The 17889-nt window shown below is 50.0% G+C and overlaps 1 protein-coding gene across 1 annotated transcript; it reads right to left on the bottom strand.

Moving 5' to 3' along the window:
• Positions 1-309: 309 nt before the first annotated feature.
• TRIB3 (tribbles pseudokinase 3) lies at positions 310-16684 on the bottom strand. Its single transcript, XM_049868907.1, has 4 exons — positions 16583-16684; positions 8669-8959; positions 6395-6687; positions 310-1778 (listed from the first exon to the last, which is right to left on the bottom strand). The coding sequence occupies exons 2-4, from the start codon at positions 8957-8959 to the stop codon at positions 1286-1288; spliced, it is 1077 nt and encodes a 358-aa protein (XP_049724864.1). The 5' UTR covers positions 16583-16684; the 3' UTR covers positions 310-1285.
• Positions 16685-17889: the final 1205 nt, after the last annotated feature.

Below are 17889 nucleotides of genomic sequence, written 5' to 3'. Positions count from 1 at the left end.
AACAACTATTTAGCTCATGATTCTGTGGGCCAGCTGAGCAATTCTTCCTCTGTCATTGGTCTCTCCAATGTGACGCTTTGACTGCTATAAGCCCTCACACTGATAGTCACCAAGGCAAGAGAGCAAAGAGACAGGAAGGGCCTGGAAAGCCTGTGTCCTTGCTACCAGCTCTGAGAGCCTACCTCACTCACTGACTTCTTGTTTAAGCCACTTTGACTCAGGGCTTTTGTGACTTGCAGCCAAAAAGCACCCAACTGAGATACCACTGCCTCCAGAAGAAACAGGGAGTGCGGCTAGATCGGCCAGGCTGCCGGGGATCTAATCTCACATACTACTCAGCTGAGGTTGAGACAGAGGCCTCTAGCTGTTCACCATGCATGCTGTTTTGGAGGCAGAGGTGGGGGAGGGAGGATAGATGAAATCTGGAGAAACAGAAGTGATTTATAACTCTCCTTTATTAAGGCACAAGGTAAAAATATATACTCATGGTATCCAAAACCCATAGTGTTGAAGTGGGATCTCCAGAACAGGGCCTGATACTTCCAAGTGGCCAGAGGGCATAACCCTGGCTAATCCTGCCTCCAACCTCTGTGCTCAGGTCAGGGGTCACCAAGGTAGACAGGCTTGGACCCTCATTCTAAGCCATTCCTTAAGTTAGTTGAGGACCAGCCTCATAGTTTGGATTCTTGCTCTTCTGGCCCACATCCTTGGCTTGGGCCTGGATAAAGTACCTCTTAATCAAGAAGACAGAGCTGCTGGGAACACAATTCCCAGCATGCCTTGAGCTCTGGAGGCATTTGGCACAAGGACATTTCGCTTTCACGAGGTGCTAGACACAAAAGGCAGTGGGGTTGTTGGTGAAAGGGACTGTCCTAGGGACAGAAGCACCACAGCACCAGCAAGTGGGTGCTGACATGTGGGTACTAACGTGTCCAGGGCAGGCCCTGGTGGGTAGGCATGGAGAGGGGTCTCTGGCTCAAGAGCACCAGTGTATCAGCTCTGTGAGGCAGGGAGGTTTGTCTCTTTTTTCACTGCTGTGTTCCCAGCACCCAGAATAGGGGTTGGCATACAGCAAGTACCCAGGACAGACTTGTTGTATAGCCAAGCCTATGTGCACAGGCGTGTGGACACCACAGGTGTGAAAACAGCACGCTCTGCACATGCCTCCTCCTTCCTCCCCCGTAGAAGGCACTTAAAGTGTGGCTCAGTTCAAAGAGGAGGGAGAAAGCTTGGAGACACCCCAAATCAATCCACTGTTGGCAGCTAAGACTCTACTAGGGAGGCCTTAGCCGTATAGACCCACATCCTTGTCTCCCTCCTCTTCCTCAGCCTCTTCTGGCCCCAGTCCATCAGGGACCACCTGGTCAGCCTCCCGGAGGTGGGACCGTGATGGGGCTGGGGGCCGTGGGTCCTCCCGCAGCCAGGGGTGCAGCAGGATGCCCGTGGCTGTGAGCCGGTCAGCTGGCTCCCGTCGAAGGAGGCAGCGCACCAGGCATCGGGCTGGAGCTGAGAGGCCTTCCGGCAGGGCAAAGGCCCCGCGGCGGATCTTGCCAAACAGAAGGACAGGCTCTGAGTCCTGGAAGGGGTAGTGGCCAGCCAGCATGGTGAAGAGCGCCACACCCAGGCTCCAGACATCTGCCGCCTTGCCAGAGTAGGATGCCCGTGAGCTGAGGATCTCGGGCCCCACGTAGGCTGGACAGGCATGCTTGTCCCATAGACTGTCGTCCGGCCCGGTCAACACACACGAGTCCTCCAGGTTCTCCAGTACCAGCTTCGTCCTGAGGCCAGGGGAGAAACACAGGGGTCAGGTCCTATCAGGCCCCCCACACCACTACCCCACATCATTACCCCTAAGGCCACCCACCTCCCGAATGCCTGCTGGCATTTGACAAATGTGAAGCAGTCGTGTGAGGCTGGCATGACTGATCCTGTTTTACAGATGAGAAGCCTTGGCTTAGAAAGGGTAAGTCATGTCTCAAGGTCACAGAGAAATTACATTTGAACTAAGGCTCTGAGAGGGACACAATCCCCAACAGTCCCTTGGGGAGGGGACTGAGGAGGCTACTTCTCTCTTAAACCAGCCACAAACTCAGAGTCCAGGCAGGTAATAAAGTAAGAGAACTAAGAATTGGTACGGTGCCAAATGTCTCAGCACCAATCTGCCAAAAAGAGCACCACCAACACCATGGAGTCCTTTCGTGGTGCAAACAGTTAAAATGCTTGGTTCCTAATTAAAAGGTTGAAGGTTCGAGTTCACCCAGAGGCACCTTGAAAGAAAGGCCTGGCGATCTACTTCCAAAAAATCAAGAATTGAAAACCCTATGGAGCACAGTTCTATTCTAACACACATGGGTCACCATGAGTCGGAATCGACTCCACAACAACTGGTGTGTGTGTGTGTAACAACACAGTCTAATATTGATCTAGTGTCCACTGGGTACCTGGCTCATCTCATTGTATCCTCACTACAACCTGTAAGGAAGACAGCACTTTACAGATGGAGAAACTAAAGAGTCATCTAGCTCTAGGGTATGGAGCTGGGATTTGAACCCATGCTGTCAGGCTCCAGAGCCAGTGTTATGACCTCTCCTGTAGGCCCAAGAGAAGCCAGAAGTTCATGTTTTAATGAAAAAGTCCCAGTCCTGAGACTAGAGGAATCCCGGCGGCCATGGTCCCCAGACCTTCTGTTGGCACAGGACAGGAACCATCCCCGAAGACAACTCATCAGACATGAAAGGGACTGGACAGTGGGTGGGAGAGAGATGCTGATGAAGAATGAGCTAATTATATCAGGTGGACACTTGAGATTGTGTTGGCATCTCCTGTCTGGAGGGGGGATGGGAGGATAGAGAGTGGGAAGCTGGCAAAATTGTCACGAAAGGAAAGACTGGAAGGGCTGACTCATTAGGGGGAGAGCAAGTGGGAGTACGGAGTAAGATGTATGTAAACTTATATGTGACAGACTGACTGGATTTGTAAACATCCACTTGAAGCTCAATAAAAGTTAATAAAAAAAAAAAAAGTCCCAGTCTTTGAAATGTTGGCAACCAATTCCAATTAAAAACCCAAATGAACACGCGCAGGGGTGCAAAACAAAACAAAATCATGTTTGTGGCCTGCCATTTGCAACCTCTGCTTTAAACAAACCCCACAGAGAAACCTAAACCAAAAACGAAACCCATTGCCATCAGGTCGATTCTGACTCATAGCGACCCTATAAGACACAGTAGAACTGCCCCTATAGGGTTTTCAAAGAATGGCTGGTGGATTCTAACCGTCGACCTTTTGGTTAGCGGCCAAAAGCGTAACCACTGCATCACCAGGCCTCCCACAGAGCACTCTAGATTAATAATAATTATGTATTCTATTACCACTGCTATTAATCTTCTTCCTTAAGGCACCCACTTCCTGGGTGCCTACCAACATTTGGCAAACATTGACCAATCCTATGAATCACAGGACTGTGGAGGCAGCATTGTGAGTCTGTTTTACAGCTGAAGAAAGCAAGGCTCAGGCAAGTGAAGCCACTGTCCAAGGCCAAAGAGCAGATAAGAAGCAGAACCAGGATTCGAACCCAGGTCTGTCTGACTCCACAGTCCCTCTTCCACCTACAGTGCTTTTCAAATTACTACCTTGAGAAGAAAAGGAAACAGGTTCTAACCTCCAGGTCTGGGGGTATTGTACTGACCCTAAGGTGAAAATTTATTTATAGTTGTATATTAGCTTTTTTTTTTTTTTTTTATTAGCTTAAAGATCATTCTAAATTTTACATTGTGTCTTATTAAAAGCATGTCTGTTTTAATCTAAAATGTAATGGAAGAAGGAAACAGAGTGTCAGCACTAGGCAAACAGCACAGCAATAACTGCTGCAGGCAAGATGGACAGCCGCCAGGCGGCCTCCAGAAAGGGCAAACAGGATGTTTACGTAGCCTCAAAGTACCCACAGAGGCCGATCGATGGAAAACAGCTCCAATGGCACGCACTGAACTTGCGGCTCCGCAGAGGCGCCGCGTGGATAACCAGTGCTCAGGCGCAACCTTGAAGTCGCGCCCCCCCCACAGCCAATTTCAAGGTGAAAAGACGTTGATGTTGGCAAGCCATCAGCAGAAACACGCCTTCCCCCCGTGTCTGGTTGCCTCTGGCAGGCACCTTTTATACTTGTGGCGCCTCATCTGGTGCCCCCTTGAACTTGCAACCTGGGGAAAGTGCCCCCTTCTGGTCCCCCACGCTGCACCTCTGCTCCCCCAAGACACTTATTAATTAAAAACCCAAACCAAACTCGTTGCTGTCAAGTTGATCACAACTCATGGTGACCCCCTGTGTAACAGAGTAGAACCGGACTCCGTAGAGTTTTCTTGGCCGTAATCTTAACAGAAGCAGATTTCCAGGACTTTCTTCTGTGGGCCATTGCGTGGGTTTGAACTGCCAACCTTTAGGTTAGTTTGCACCACCTAGGGACCTTATTTATTAATTACAATGGGAAAATTAGGAACTTTTTACAGTGCAGAAACCTGGCAGATGCCACCTTAACCAAGAGATTGAGGTTGACCTCACCAGTAATAAAACAGACATATCAACATCACATATGTCCCGACATGATGAGCTGAGAAGGGTACATCACTTCTGGGAGTATTCTTGTCAAAAATGCATAACCTCAATTTAACTGTGAGAAAACATCTGTCAGATCCAAATTGAGGGACATTCTGCAAAATAGCTGGCCAATACTCTTCCAAAATATCAAGGTCACGAAAGACACGAGAAGACTGAGAAACTGTCTCAGGTTGCAGGAGACTAAAGAGACATAAGGGATGGCGCAAACGGTTAATTAAGTGCTCAGCAGCTATCTGAAAGGCCTGGCGATCTGCTTCAAAAGGTCACAGCCATTGAAAATCCTACGGAGCACAGGTCTACTCTGCACACATGGGGTCGCCATGAGTAGGAACCAACGCCACAGCAACTGAAGTTTTTTTAAGGAGACACAATAACTAAATGTATTGTGGGATCCTGGATAGAAAAGGAAACTAGGGAAATCAGGATAAAGTCTGGTTTAGTTAATTAGCACATTGTATGCTGTTGAGTCGATTCTGACTCATAGCAACTGTATAGGACAGAGTGGAACTGCCCCGTAGGGTTTCCTAGGCTGCAAATCTTTATGGAAGCAGGTCACCCTGTCTTTCCTCTGGCAGAGCGGCTCATGGGTTTGAACTGCCAACCTTTTGGTGAGCAACCAGGTGTTTAATCATTGCGCCAGCAGGGCTCCTTAATAGTACCATAAACCAAAACCAAACCAAACCCAGTGCCGTCAAGTTGATTCCGACTCATAGAGACCCTATAGGACAGAGTAGAACTGCCCCGTAGAGTTTCTGAGGAGCGCCTGGCAGATTCGAACTGCTGACCCTTTGGTTAGCAGCAGTAGCACTTAACCACTACGGCACCAGCGTTTCCAATAGTACCATCCCAGGATAATTTCTTAGTTTTGATGATTATATTATGGTTGTATAAGATGTTAACACTGGGGGAACTCGGGGAAGGATATATGGGAACTCTCTGGGCTCTTTTTGCTACTTCTCTTCAAGTTTAAAATTATTTTAAAATATAAAGTTTAAAAGATGCAATGGGGTCACCCTCCTCTGCCTGCAAAAGAACCTTGAAACGAAATGGGTGCCCCCGGTTGAAGTTCATGTGTACCTGGTGGCTCTGACATATCCCACATACCCAGAAGTCTGAGGAGGGGGCCGGATGTCAGCTCCCCCTACCCAGTTCTCTTCTAACGAAAAACCACGGATTCTCGGTTTTACAGAAAGAGTTCCCACATGGGTTGGAACTTCAGGGCCTGTTTCGGCTGTTGTCTGTGGACTTGGAATTCTGGAAACATCCTGACAGTCCAGCCCTTCCCCTACCAATGGGGAAACTGAGGCCCAAACACCCTGAGTCACCCAGAGTTAGAGAAAGCCCAGCCAGGTATCCAGGCCCCCTGCCTCTCAAGTTCGGTGTGAATTAAGGCCCAGGCTCTGGAGTCAGATCCGGGTTTGAATCCTGGCTCTACCATTAAGCTGTGGGATCTTGGCAAGGTTACTTAACCTCTCTGGGCCTCGGTTTCCTCATCTGTCATGTGAGGACAATATCAGTATCTACCTCATATGTACAAGGACCCAGGCCAATCAGAGAGGGCAGCTGTGGTCTTCAATACTGTCAGCTGCTGTTATGATCATAACACAGTGCTCAGCCCCAGGGGCTTCCAGCAGGGCTGAGCAACCTTTCCCAGGGAACTTGGTGCTAGTCCAGGCTTCTCCATTTATTGCATGAGTTACTTTGCCTTCTTGGGCCTCAGTTTGCCTCATCAAGGCCCACCTCTTTGGCATGTTGGTGGGTGGGTCTCCGTGGCCACACTCACCTCTCACAGTTGGTGAAGACAAAGCGGCGCAGTTTGAGATCCCGCAGGACTAGACCGTGCTGGTGGCAGTGTGCCACGGCGGCGGCCATCTGGCGGAAGAGCACAGCAGCCTCGGGCTCAGGGAGGCGGCGGCGGCGGCGCACCAGGCTGTGCATGTCCCCGTGGGAACGTTCGAAAAAGGCATAGAGGAATTGGGTGCCCACCAGGACCTCAGCGGGTCGTGCCACGTGCTCGTGGGGGGGCAGCCGCGCGTAGGGCTCCTGCACAGCCAGGGCCTCGGGGGCCGGGTACACCTGTGGGCAGAGCATGGTGTGAGCAGAGGTGAGGACCTGTGGAGCCTGGGCTGGGCTTGGAGACAGTCATAGCTAACCCTTTAGACACCTACCGCAGGCTAGGCACTGTACCAAGGGTTTCATGGACCAAGTCACTCCACTCACTCAACATCCCTGAGGTTAAGTACCATGATTCCACAGTTCCGGAAGCTGAGAAGCCACACAGCCAACAAGTGGCAGTCATGATTTGAACTCATTGTCTGTGCTCTTAACTACTAGCCTATAGAGCCTTGGAGCCCTGGTGGCACAGTGGTTAAGTGCTATGGCTGTTAACCAAAAGGTTAGCAGTTCAAATTCACCAGCTGCTTGTTGGAAACCCTATGGGGCAGTTCTACGCTGTCCTATAGGGTCACTATGAGTCAGAATCGACTTGATGGCAATGGGTTTTTGTTTTGTTTTTGGTACATAGCCTTAAACGTGAGATCACTGAAAAACAATAGGTAACCTATACAGAAAAGTAACCGTCCACGCTGGGGAAGTCCAGAAGAGCAGATAATGCAGAAGTCACATCATGCTATGTCATCAGCGCTAGCTCTCACGCGGACTCCTGCCCACCCTTTCATTCATCCTGCACCACACACGGACTGCCCACCTGTGCCAGCCACTGGAGACCACACCTGACTGATAGCCATGCACTTGCCCTCCTTGCGCCTGGCACCCAAAACAGGAGACAGTAAACAAGCCGGCAGACTAGATATTTACAGATTCTGACGAATGTTGCAAAGGAACCAAGAAAGATGCTGGAATAGAGGGTATTTTGGAAGAGGTCACTGATTTTAGAAAACGTGGTCTGGAAGAGACTCTGGGGAAGTGACCTGAAGGATTCGGAGATGCCCATGGGATAAGCTTTCCATGTGCAGGGCACAGGCAATGCAAAGGCCCTGAGGTGAGAAAGAGCTTGACCTGTTCTAAACCCCCAGCCATAGATCAGTGTGGCTGGAAGGGAGTAGGGAGAGGAAGAGGGGCATGTGGTGAGGGTGGGGAGGTTGGCAGGAAATGTGCTAGGGGCTTTGTGGACATTGGATCAAAACATCAACATAGTTTTGAAAGGCGTATCCCATTTTACAGATGGGAAAACTGAGATTCAGTGAAGTAAGCCATACAGCTAATCGGTGGCACAGCTGGGACACGCACTCTGGTTGGTCTGATTTTAAACCCTTTGCACGTTCTTTTAGTTATGCCACAGAGAAAATTAGATAAAGGATACGCATAGTTAATGCATAATTTTTTTTTTTAAGTGGATGCTGAAAAACAAATACTTGGGGTGGTATAGAGGCTTCTATTTTAGTTCGAGCAAGCACATTCTCCTCCATGCATCTGTAGTTGCTGTTCCTGCTGCCTGGCCGCCCTCCCTCTCGGTACCCACACGGCCAGCCCCCCAGGTTCATGCAGCTCACATGGCACCTCCTCAGAGAGGTCTTCCTGGCCTGCCCTAGCTGAAATGATATCCTGCACCATCTGCCCTCCATGCCCCCTCACCCTAATCCCAGCCTTATTTTTCTCCATAGCACTTAGGACGGCCTGACAGATTTCACTTATCCACTTGTCTGTTGTTTGTCAATGTTATGTTGTGACCCATGAGGTTTTCATTGTCTAACTTTTGGAAACCTGCCAGGCCTTTTCTGACACCCCCTCCCTCAAATATATTAGAGGCTTCTCTGTGCTCCTCTGCTCCCCTGAGCTGCACCCTTAACCATTTATCACACTCTAGAGAGCTGGGTTTAGAGCCTAAGCTGTGAATTCTTCAAGGCCTAGGAGGATGTCTGGTTGCCTCTCTGACCTCAGCCCAGGCCAGGGCCTAACAGAGAACTGGAGGCTGGTTCCCTAATAAATAAAGGAATAAATGAATATAAGAACCCCCTAGTCCCCCTGGAAATCCTCTGTAGCCAAGGCCCCTTCCAGACCCCTGCGATGTGGGAGAACATGGCCCCTGGGGACGTACCTTGCAGGTATACTCGGTCCCTGTGGGGCAGTGCAGGGCACGGTAGGCACGGCCGCCCTCCTCAGGCTCCAGGAGGATGTAGGGCCCAAGCCGGGAGGCAGTGGCCACAGCAGGTACAGGATCTGGGGCAGGGGTTGGGCTCAGGGGCAGCAGGCAGGGGGGCAGCAGGGGCTGGGACTGGCTTCGAGTTCGTTTCCGGGTAGGGCACTCAGCATCTAGGTCATTGTCCAACTCTAACCCCTTCTTCCTGGAGGGGGCACCAGCAGGAGCAGCCAGAGGGGTGGCTTGCATCTAGAAAGAAGGAGAGAAAGGGGCTAAGGTGAGGCGTTTGGTGGCCCCTCTCTTCCCCTGCTGAGAGGGTGGCTTAAGTGGAGATTTATCCTCCACTTAAACTGCCCACAAAAACCTAACCACATGGTTGGGAACCATGAGTCTCGGGCAACATCTAGGTCAACTGGCATAACGTAGTTTATAAAGAAAATGTTCTACATTCTACTTTGGTGAGTAGCGTCTGAGGTCTTAAAGACTTGTGAGCAGCCATTTAAGATAAGCCACTGGTCTCACCCCATCTGGAGCAAGGCAGAAAGAAGAAAACCAAAGACATAAGGGCAAGATTAGTTCAAAGGACTAATGGACCACAACTACCAAGCCTCCATCAGAATGAATCCAGCAAAAGTAGATGGTGCCCCGCTACCACCACAGACTGCCCTGACAGAGATCGCAATAAAGAACCCCAGACAGAGCTGGAGAAAAATGTAGAACAAAATTCTAACGCACACACAAAAAAAAAGACCTACTGGTCCGACAGAGACTGGAGAAACCCCAAGAGTATGGCCCTGGACACACTTTTAGCTCAATAGTGAAGCCACTCCTGAGGTTCACCCTTCAGTCAAAGATTAAACAGGCCCATAAAACAAAACAAGACTAAATGGGCACACCAGCCCACGGACAAGGACGAGAAGGCAAAAGGAGATAGGAAAGCTGGTAATGGAGAGCCCAAGGTCAAGAAGGGGAGAGTGTTGACATATCATGAGGTTGGCAACCAATGTCATAGAACAATCTGTATATTAATTTTTTAATGAGAAACTTGTTTGCTCTGTAAACCTTCATCTAAAGTACAATTAAAAAAACAACCACATGCAAGGTTGTTTATCAGAGCCTTGTGTCTACTAGCAGAAGGCAGGAAATGCCCCACATGTCCAGCAGTAGGGGGCTGGTGAAAACGTCAAGGGGCATTCACACAGGGGAATACTATAGAGTTCTGAAAAAGGACCAGGAAGCTTTCTACATACTGATGTGGACCAATCCCCAAGGTATATTACAACAAAGCAAAACACAGAACTGTGTGTAACATGTAAGGCTCTTATGTTAAAAAAAATAAGGAAAAAATATATTTGCTTGTATATGTATAAACTCTGGCAGTATACACAAGTCTGGAAGAAGACTTTTACTTTTAGACTTTTTGAATTTTAAACTATATGAATGTACTTCCTATTTAAAATTTTTACATTTAAAGAAACTGTTTGGAAACACAGCTTGTTCCTAAAAATCATAATAAAGAAAATCAATCCATCTTAGAATCTGTGGGTCTAGTACATTCCAAGATGCTACACAGAGATGCAATCCTATTCATTCATTCAGCACTCACTGGGAGCCGCTCTGTGCCTGGTCCTAGGTGGGTGCTGGGAAAGAGAGATGTCTCAGCCAGAGTTCTGGCCCTTGGGATCTTCTAGTCCACTCGAGGGCAGACAAGTAACCACAAAATCAAGTTCAGTGTGATCGCTGCTCATGGGGCGAGGTGGGGAGCACGAGGCTGTAGGAGCCCAGAGAGGCCTCTATCCCAGGCTGGGAGAAACCAAAAAAACCCATTGCCATCAAGTCCTACAGGACCCTATAGGACAGAGTAGAACTGGCTCATAGGGTTTCCAAGGAGTGGCTGGTGAATTCGAACTGCAGACTTTTTGGTTAGCAGCCGAACTCTTAACCACTGCCACCAGGGCTCCAGACTGGAAAAAGTAGTATTCAAAATGAGACCTGAAAGAGACCAGGAGTTAGCCAGGTGATGTGGAGAGACATATTCTAGGCCAATGGTTCCCAAACTTGAGTATGCATCGGAATCACCTGGAGGACTTGTTGAAACACACATTTCTGGGCCCCATCCACAGAGGAGCTGATTCAGTTAAGTCTGGGAAATGGCCTGAGAATTTGCACTTCTAATAAGTTCCCAGGTGAGGTTGTTGCTGCTGGTCTGGTAACCATTGTCCTAGGGAGAGGGAGGAGTCCCTGGATGATGGAAACAGTTAACATACTCATCACCAGCCAAAAGACTGGAGGTTCAAGTCCACCCAGAGCTACCTTGGAAGAAAGGCCTCTTGACCTACTTCTGAAAAATCAGTCGTGGAAACTCAGAACATTATGCTAAGTGAAAGGAGCCAGTCACAAAAGACTACATATTGTGTGATACCATTTATATGAGATGTTTCAAATAGGGAAATCTTATGAGTCGAAAACAACTTGACAGTGACGGGTTTGGCTTTTGGGTTTTATAGAGAGACAGAAAGCAGATTAGTGGTTTCTAGGGCCAGGAGGTATAGGAGGAAAGGGGGTGATAACTAAAGGGTATGGGCTTTCTTTTTGAGGTGACAAAAACGTTGTAGAATTGATTGTGGTTATGGTCGTACAACCCTAACTACACTAAAAGCCAACTAGTTTGTATACTTTCCATGGATGAATTGTATGGTATATGAATTATAGCTCAGAAAAGCTGTTAGCAAAAGAAAAAAAAAAACCTATGGAGCACACTGCTAGTCTGACACACATAGGGTCACCGTGAGTCAACAACTGTTTTGTTGTTGTTGTCAGGGAGAGGGGAAGGGCAAAAGTACAAGCTGCAGTTGGGAATGGGTGTGGCTGCAGCAAAGTGTGAAAAGTTCAAGAAATAAGGCTGGTGAGATGAGCAGGGTCCTATTCTGAAGGGCTCTACAAGCGCCACATGGCAGAGATGGCTGGTTGTCCCTCAGTCTCTGGTCCCCCCTTCTCACAAAAGATTAGGACCTGAAGTTTTTAGATGAGCACGAGGCCACTCGGAATAAAGACTACATTTCTGTCTCCCTTGCAGCTAGGTATTGATGTATTGATGTGGCTAATAGGATATTAATGGAAGTATTGCGTCCAACTCACAAGGTGATGTCCTTAAAGAGAGGGCCTACCCTCATTTCCTCCTTCCTGTTGGCTGGAATGTGGACCCGATTGCTGGAGCCCCAGCATCCATTTTGGACCAGGAAGTACTACATATACAGTGGAGCAACAAGAGTAGAGCCTGACTCTGACACTGGGAGCACAGACCAGCCCTGGGCTGCCTGCCTCCAGAGTTTTTACACAGGAGAGAAATAAACTTCTATTTCATCTCATCTGCTGCTAAACTGCTTGTTTCTATAGTACAGCTGAAGGAGCCCTGGTGACGAAGTGGTTAAGCACTCGCCTGCTAACTGAAAGGTGATTATTCAAACGCACCAGCCGCTCCATGAGATAAAGACATGGCAGTCTGCTTCTGTAAAGATTACCAAAAAAATAAAAACCAAGCCCGTTGCTGTCAAGTCGATTCCAAGTCGTAGCGACCCTATAGGACAGACTAGAACTGCCCCATAGGCTTTCCAAGGAGTGGCTGGTGGATTCAAACTGTTGACCTTTTGGTTAACAGCCAGGCTCTTAACCATTGGCACCAGAGCACAGCCATAGTTTCAAAGGCTCAGAGGAGGAGGATCCAGAGGCTCCGTAGTGGACTGGACGTGGGGGTGAGAGAGAGGGTGGAGTCAGTGAGGTCCAGTATTAGGTTCCTGAAGTAAGGAAAAGGCGTGGTAGCTTTATTTCCTGAGCTAGGGGAGAAACCCTTACTTTTGGAACTCTGGAGGAAGGTAGTTGAGTTTCATTTTAGACACGTTGCATCTAAGCAGAAAGAGTAGCATACTGGAGACGTTGTGAAGGAGGGTGTGCACCATGGCAGCCACTAACAACAAGGACATTCTGGTGGCGGGAAAATGGTGCAACCTCAATGGCATACATTTTGATAATATCAAAATAAAAAATGCACACACGCTTTGATTCAGTAATTAATCCCATCGCCAGGAATTTACCCTTTAGATGTGTGTGTGTAATAATGCACCCATTGCTGTCAAGTCAGTGCCGACTCATGGCAACCCCATGTGATACAGCAGAACAACTCCATTCGGTTTTCTTGGCTGTAGTCTTTGCAGAAGCAGATCTCCAGGCCTTTCAAAGCATTGATCAGTGGGTTCCAACCGCCAACCTTTCAGTTAATAGCTGAGGAACCTCAAAATGGTGCGAGTACAAGGTTATTTCCTGACACCCTGTACAATATAGAAAAAGAATGGCAAACCGGAAGTCCACCTTTAGGGGACCGGTTAAGTGAGTTATACTTCACCCATACAATGGAAGGTTATGCAGCCATTGAAAAGACTGAGGGAGCTCTTTACGTGCTAATTAGAAAGACCTCCAGGGTGAACAGTTAAGGGGAAAAGAAAAACAAAAAGTCAAACAGAAAGATGAGCTTGGTGGTGGGGTGAGAGGGAGAGAGACTCAGCACTGTGTCCATTGAGTCTGGTTGTATAGACATTTATCATCTGTTGAAAGCAGGGGGGAGGAAGGAAGGAAGGATGAGGGTGAATGAATGGAATATGTACTAGACGTTTGTATGAATGGATGTAGAGAATGGGTGTACATTGTCAAGTGAATGAACAAAGCAAGTTGCCTGACAATACACTTGAAGTGATTCCATTTGTGAAAAAACTCAACAGCACATAGAACAATGCATCTCCATATCTGTACATAAGTAGGTGTGTGAGTGTGCAGGAAAAGGTCTGGAAGGACCCAGAGTAAATTGGCCACAGAAGCTTCTGGAGAGGAAGGGATTTGCAATGGAAGCAAGGAAATTTTTCTATTTCAAAATTTTAAAATAAAGATTCTGCTTTCGTTGATTGTTGGGTATTTCAAAAGAGAGCGTATTTCTTTTCTCAAATGTGACTTTTCTCTGCTGTATGAATAGGCCAATGGCCCAGAGCCGCTGTAATCAGAGTTCATATGCAGTTAGTCTATGAGACAGACACCTGAGTGCTCCAGTGTCACATCAGAGAAATGGGACTGAGCAGGGAGGGTCTCTCAAAGGCCCCAAGATTCCCTCATTCCACTGTGGAGTAAAGTGCCACATGCCCAGTTGAGAACTGTGTGCGGTGAGTGGGAGAGAGGACAATGTAATGGCCGGTCAGGGTGGGAAGCTTCTCTCCCGGACCCATCTGTCCAACCATTTAGGCTCCAGATGAGGACATTGGAGACGTAGGTCTGAGACATTAGATCAAGCCAGACTTCAGCCCCGATAAAGGACAAACAGTCCAAGCAGAGGCAGGATGAATGGGAAACATCATGCAAGTTGGTCCTGAGATGGAGACCCCCTGCTCCAATCATGCAGCTCCCATAGGCTGCCTTGGGTGGGAGGGGACACTCCCAACCCAGTGAAAGCCCATAACCCTTCTTGGAAAGAATGTGATGGGGGGAAGGGGTTGGAGTCAGATATTCCTGGGTTCTAATCCTGGCTCCATTCATTCCTGGTTGGATAGTTCTGGGCAAATTCCTCAAATTTCTGAGCCTCAGTTCCCTCAACTGTAAAATGGGAAGAGGATGCAAAGCCCACAGGATTTTTGTGATGATGAAATGAAAACTCAAATTACGTAGAGCTTAGCGTGGCCCTGTAGGAGGATCAAAAAAAAAAAAAAAAAAAATGTTGCTGTCAAGTCAGTTCTGACTCCCTGCAACCCCATGTGTCAGAGTAGAACTGTGCTCCATGAGGTTTTTAATGGCTGATTTTTCAGAAGTAGGTCCCCAGGACTTTCTTCAGAGGGGCCTCTGGGTGGACTCCAACTGGAGTCATTTGCACCAGCCAGGGACTCCTGTTGCCGCATATTGCTATGTGTGCAGTTGAGGGGATTCCAACTCACCGCAACCCTGTAGGACAGAGTAGAACTGCCTCCACAGGGTTTCCTAGACTGTAATCTTTACAGGAGCAGATTGCCAGGTCTTTTCTCCCGCAGTGCAACTGGGGGGGTTTGAACCTCTGACCTTTCCCAGCAGAGAAGCCCTTAACCATTGCATGTCGGAGAGGGTCACTACTGTTGTTCTATGGGTCCCCTGGTGCTGCAGTGGTTAAGAGCTCAGCTGCTAACCTAAAGGCGGGCAGTTCAAATCCACCAGCCGCTCCTTGGAAACCCTATGGGGGGGTTCTACTCTGTCCTATAGGGTCACTATGCATAGGAATTGACTTGTTGGCAATGGATTTGAAAATGGATTTGGATGGGTTCGATTGTCCTATTATTATTTATCATTATTATTCATAGCTGAATGTACTTAAGTGCTACTCTTGAAAGTCTTAGAAATCTCCCCAGAAATCCCCTTCAGGGATGAGGCTAGGATAACACTCCTTACCTCACCTCCCCGGGCTGTTCTAAGAGTCCAGTGAGATGGGACCTGGCTGAGTAAGTGCTTCACCGCCCCCCTCCTCCGCCCCACACACACCAGGTGAAGAGGGGGATGGGGCCTGGTATCAGCTCCGTTGGACAGATAGGGTAACTGAGTCTCTAAATGAGCAAGGGACTGACTCTGCAGGCCACACGGCAAGCCTAGAACCTTCACTGTAGGATGGAGGCAGCCCTTTATATCTACCTCCTGCTTTTCTCTGCCATAGGGAGAGGGGGAGAAGTGAGGAGGAGTCATACCCACCACTCATCCGCATCCAGGGCAGACAGGTGTACACCCCTCCCCCCAAAAAAAAACTTCATCCAAGCCAGTCGAAGACACACGTTCAGAGCAGAAAGGGACGCACACCTCATTACATGGCACACACACACACACACATCCCCCAGAACTATCACAACCACGATCAACACCGACAAGGCCACATGCTTCCGACCGGAGGAGAGGGGGCGGCGGGCCATCGGAAGCCCCGCCTGCCCTGGGCCCTCCCGTGGGCGCGGAAGCAGCGTGCGGCGCACATCTGGGGACAGAAGACCCAGTGGAAACGGAAGAGCTGCCCGTGACTGGAAGACAGTGAGGCAAAGGGTAGGAGGTTGGATCCTAGGGCCCGGCGAAGGGGCAGATCTGGGCCCTCGTCCCCCCTGCCCCAGAGACTGCAGGTACACCACAAACCGTCTGCGGGAACAAAACCTATGCGCGCAGAGTACAACCTGCAAATCCGCGGCAAGCTGCCGGGTGCACACTGCGGCCTACGCCCGGCACTCCCCGCACCCCCGCTCACCCAGTCCGACACCCCGCGTGCGGCCTCTTCGTTCCCATTGCCTTGCACCCGCACCCAGCTCCCGGGGCACCCCAGCTCCGCACCGGCCGGGCCCTCTGCACATCCAACACCTGTCCCCAGAGCTCGCACCATCCAAGGAGGCACGCAGATTCCCGAGACCCCCGCGGACCCCCGCACAGCCCGCAGACACTCAGACGCAGACCCTACAGAGTTCTACAGTTCTCCAATGACCCGCGCAGACCTCCCCCACAAAACTCACAACTTCCCCAGTCCACACTCACACAAAACAGACAACACCGCACACCTCTCTGGGGTGACACAAGGACACCTCCATCCCGGGATCTCCTTTCCCCCTGGGTCACAGCTACTACGCCCCGCGAGAGACCCCGCACCCTACGAGACCTGTGGGGACGCTGGGCCCGGTGCGCCCCGCGGACAGCGGGACTTGTGAAAAGTTGCGTGTGTATGTGTGCGCGTGTGTGTACGTAACATGTAGCCACCCTCGAGCACCCCGAGGCTCTGGCCCCCCGTGCGCGCCGGGCTCCCCACTCCGGTCGGCCCCGGCCGGTTCGCTCTCCTGCTCTGCCGGTTACCTTGGTCTCGTGTCCCGCGTGGTTCCCGGCACCGTCCAAGCGCAGAGTCGGCAGGGTCCCCGAGGTGAACCGGGGACCGCTCCGCTGCGGCTGAGCTCCGGCTCCGGTCTAGCTCCCGCCCGCTGTCGCCGGACGCTGACGAGGCTGCCGCTGCCGCCGCTCGAGCTGCGAATGTCTCGGGGGCGCCGGGCGTAGCTCGTCTCCAAGCCCGGGTGATGTAAACCTGAACTAATCCGCGCCGCTGATGCCCTCAGACGGGGGATTGCACCATCCCGAGCGCCCCGCCCCCGGGGTCACCGCCCCGGCTCGCTCCGCCCGGGCCTCGCCTCCTAGGTCAGCTCACTGCCGGGCACCCTGGCCTCGCCGTCTACCAGGGCCGAGTCCACCGCCACTCGGCCCCCCGCGCCCGGAGCTGAGTGCGGACATCAGCCTCTGGCTCTCCCCATCATCTGGGAAAAATCAGTTTATTGTTATGAGCCCCAATTTCCCCAACTGTGAAATGGAAAGAACGTCTTTCCCTCCCAAGATGTTGCTGAGAAGAAAAAGAGCAAACTGAATGTTTCACGGGTGCTTCCCTGTTTATAAAGCACCAGCCCACTACCGCCTTATTAACTCTTAGGAGAACCTTGGGCAGAAAGCCCCGTTGTCCCCATTCTGCGGAAGAGCAGCCTGAGGTCCAGCTGTGGGACAGCAACCCAGGAGCTTTGCAAAGACTCACAGACTTAAGAGCTGACTCCTGGCTCATAAGAACCAGTGGGGTGCCTAGGGAGGCCTGAGCTTCACAATCTGGTGGGCTTTACGGCATTCATGATAGAAGCAGTGTGGTCTAATGGTTAAGAACAACTGCACGCCAGGGCTCCAACCTAGAAGGACCCTGCCTAAGTGTGTACCCCACCTCTGCCTTGACCTACTGTCCTACCTCAGGAAAACAACTTAAAGCCCTGCTTCAGTTTCCTCCTCCCTATCATGGGGCATAAAAAAAGAAAAAAAATTTTTTTTTTATCATGGGCTCATAACAGTATTCACTTCATAGAGTTGTTTTGAGGATTAAATAAGTTAATACATGTAAAATGCTTAAAACAGTGTGTGACGTATCGTAGGTGCTCAATAAATAAAGTGGAGACAGTGGAAACGTAGAGATGGGAAGAGGCCTATAATGACTTGAACCCAGAGGCCTGGGAGCCCCTGGTGCCATATGCTGTTCAGCGGAGCCTCCCTGAGCAGCCTCAGGGGTCCAACACCTTTCTTAGAAATCTATGTTAGGTCTTGATATCTGAATTCACCAAATGTCAGAAAATAACTCCTCA

The sequence above is a fragment of the Elephas maximus genome, chromosome 25, assembly GCF_024166365.1.
Source record: "Elephas maximus indicus isolate mEleMax1 chromosome 25, mEleMax1 primary haplotype, whole genome shotgun sequence".
Classification (NCBI taxonomy): Eukaryota; Metazoa; Chordata; class Mammalia; order Proboscidea; family Elephantidae; genus Elephas; species Elephas maximus.
This window is presented reverse-complemented; position numbering and strand designations above follow the sequence as displayed.

Bases quoted from the DNA above. Each gene is read 5' to 3' on its own strand.
- TRIB3 (XM_049868907.1), bottom strand. From the start codon at position 8,959: ATGCAAGCCACCCCTCTGGCTGCTCCTGCTGGTGCCCCCTCCAGGAAG. The intron at 6,688-8,668 runs GTACGTCCCCAG...CTCTGCCCACAG, and splicing joins GGACCGAGTATACCTGCAAG to GTGTACCCGGCCCCCGAGGC. The intron at 1,779-6,394 runs GTGAGTGTGGCC...CCCTGGCCTCAG, and splicing joins GTCTTCACCAACTGTGAGAG to GACGAAGCTGGTACTGGAGA.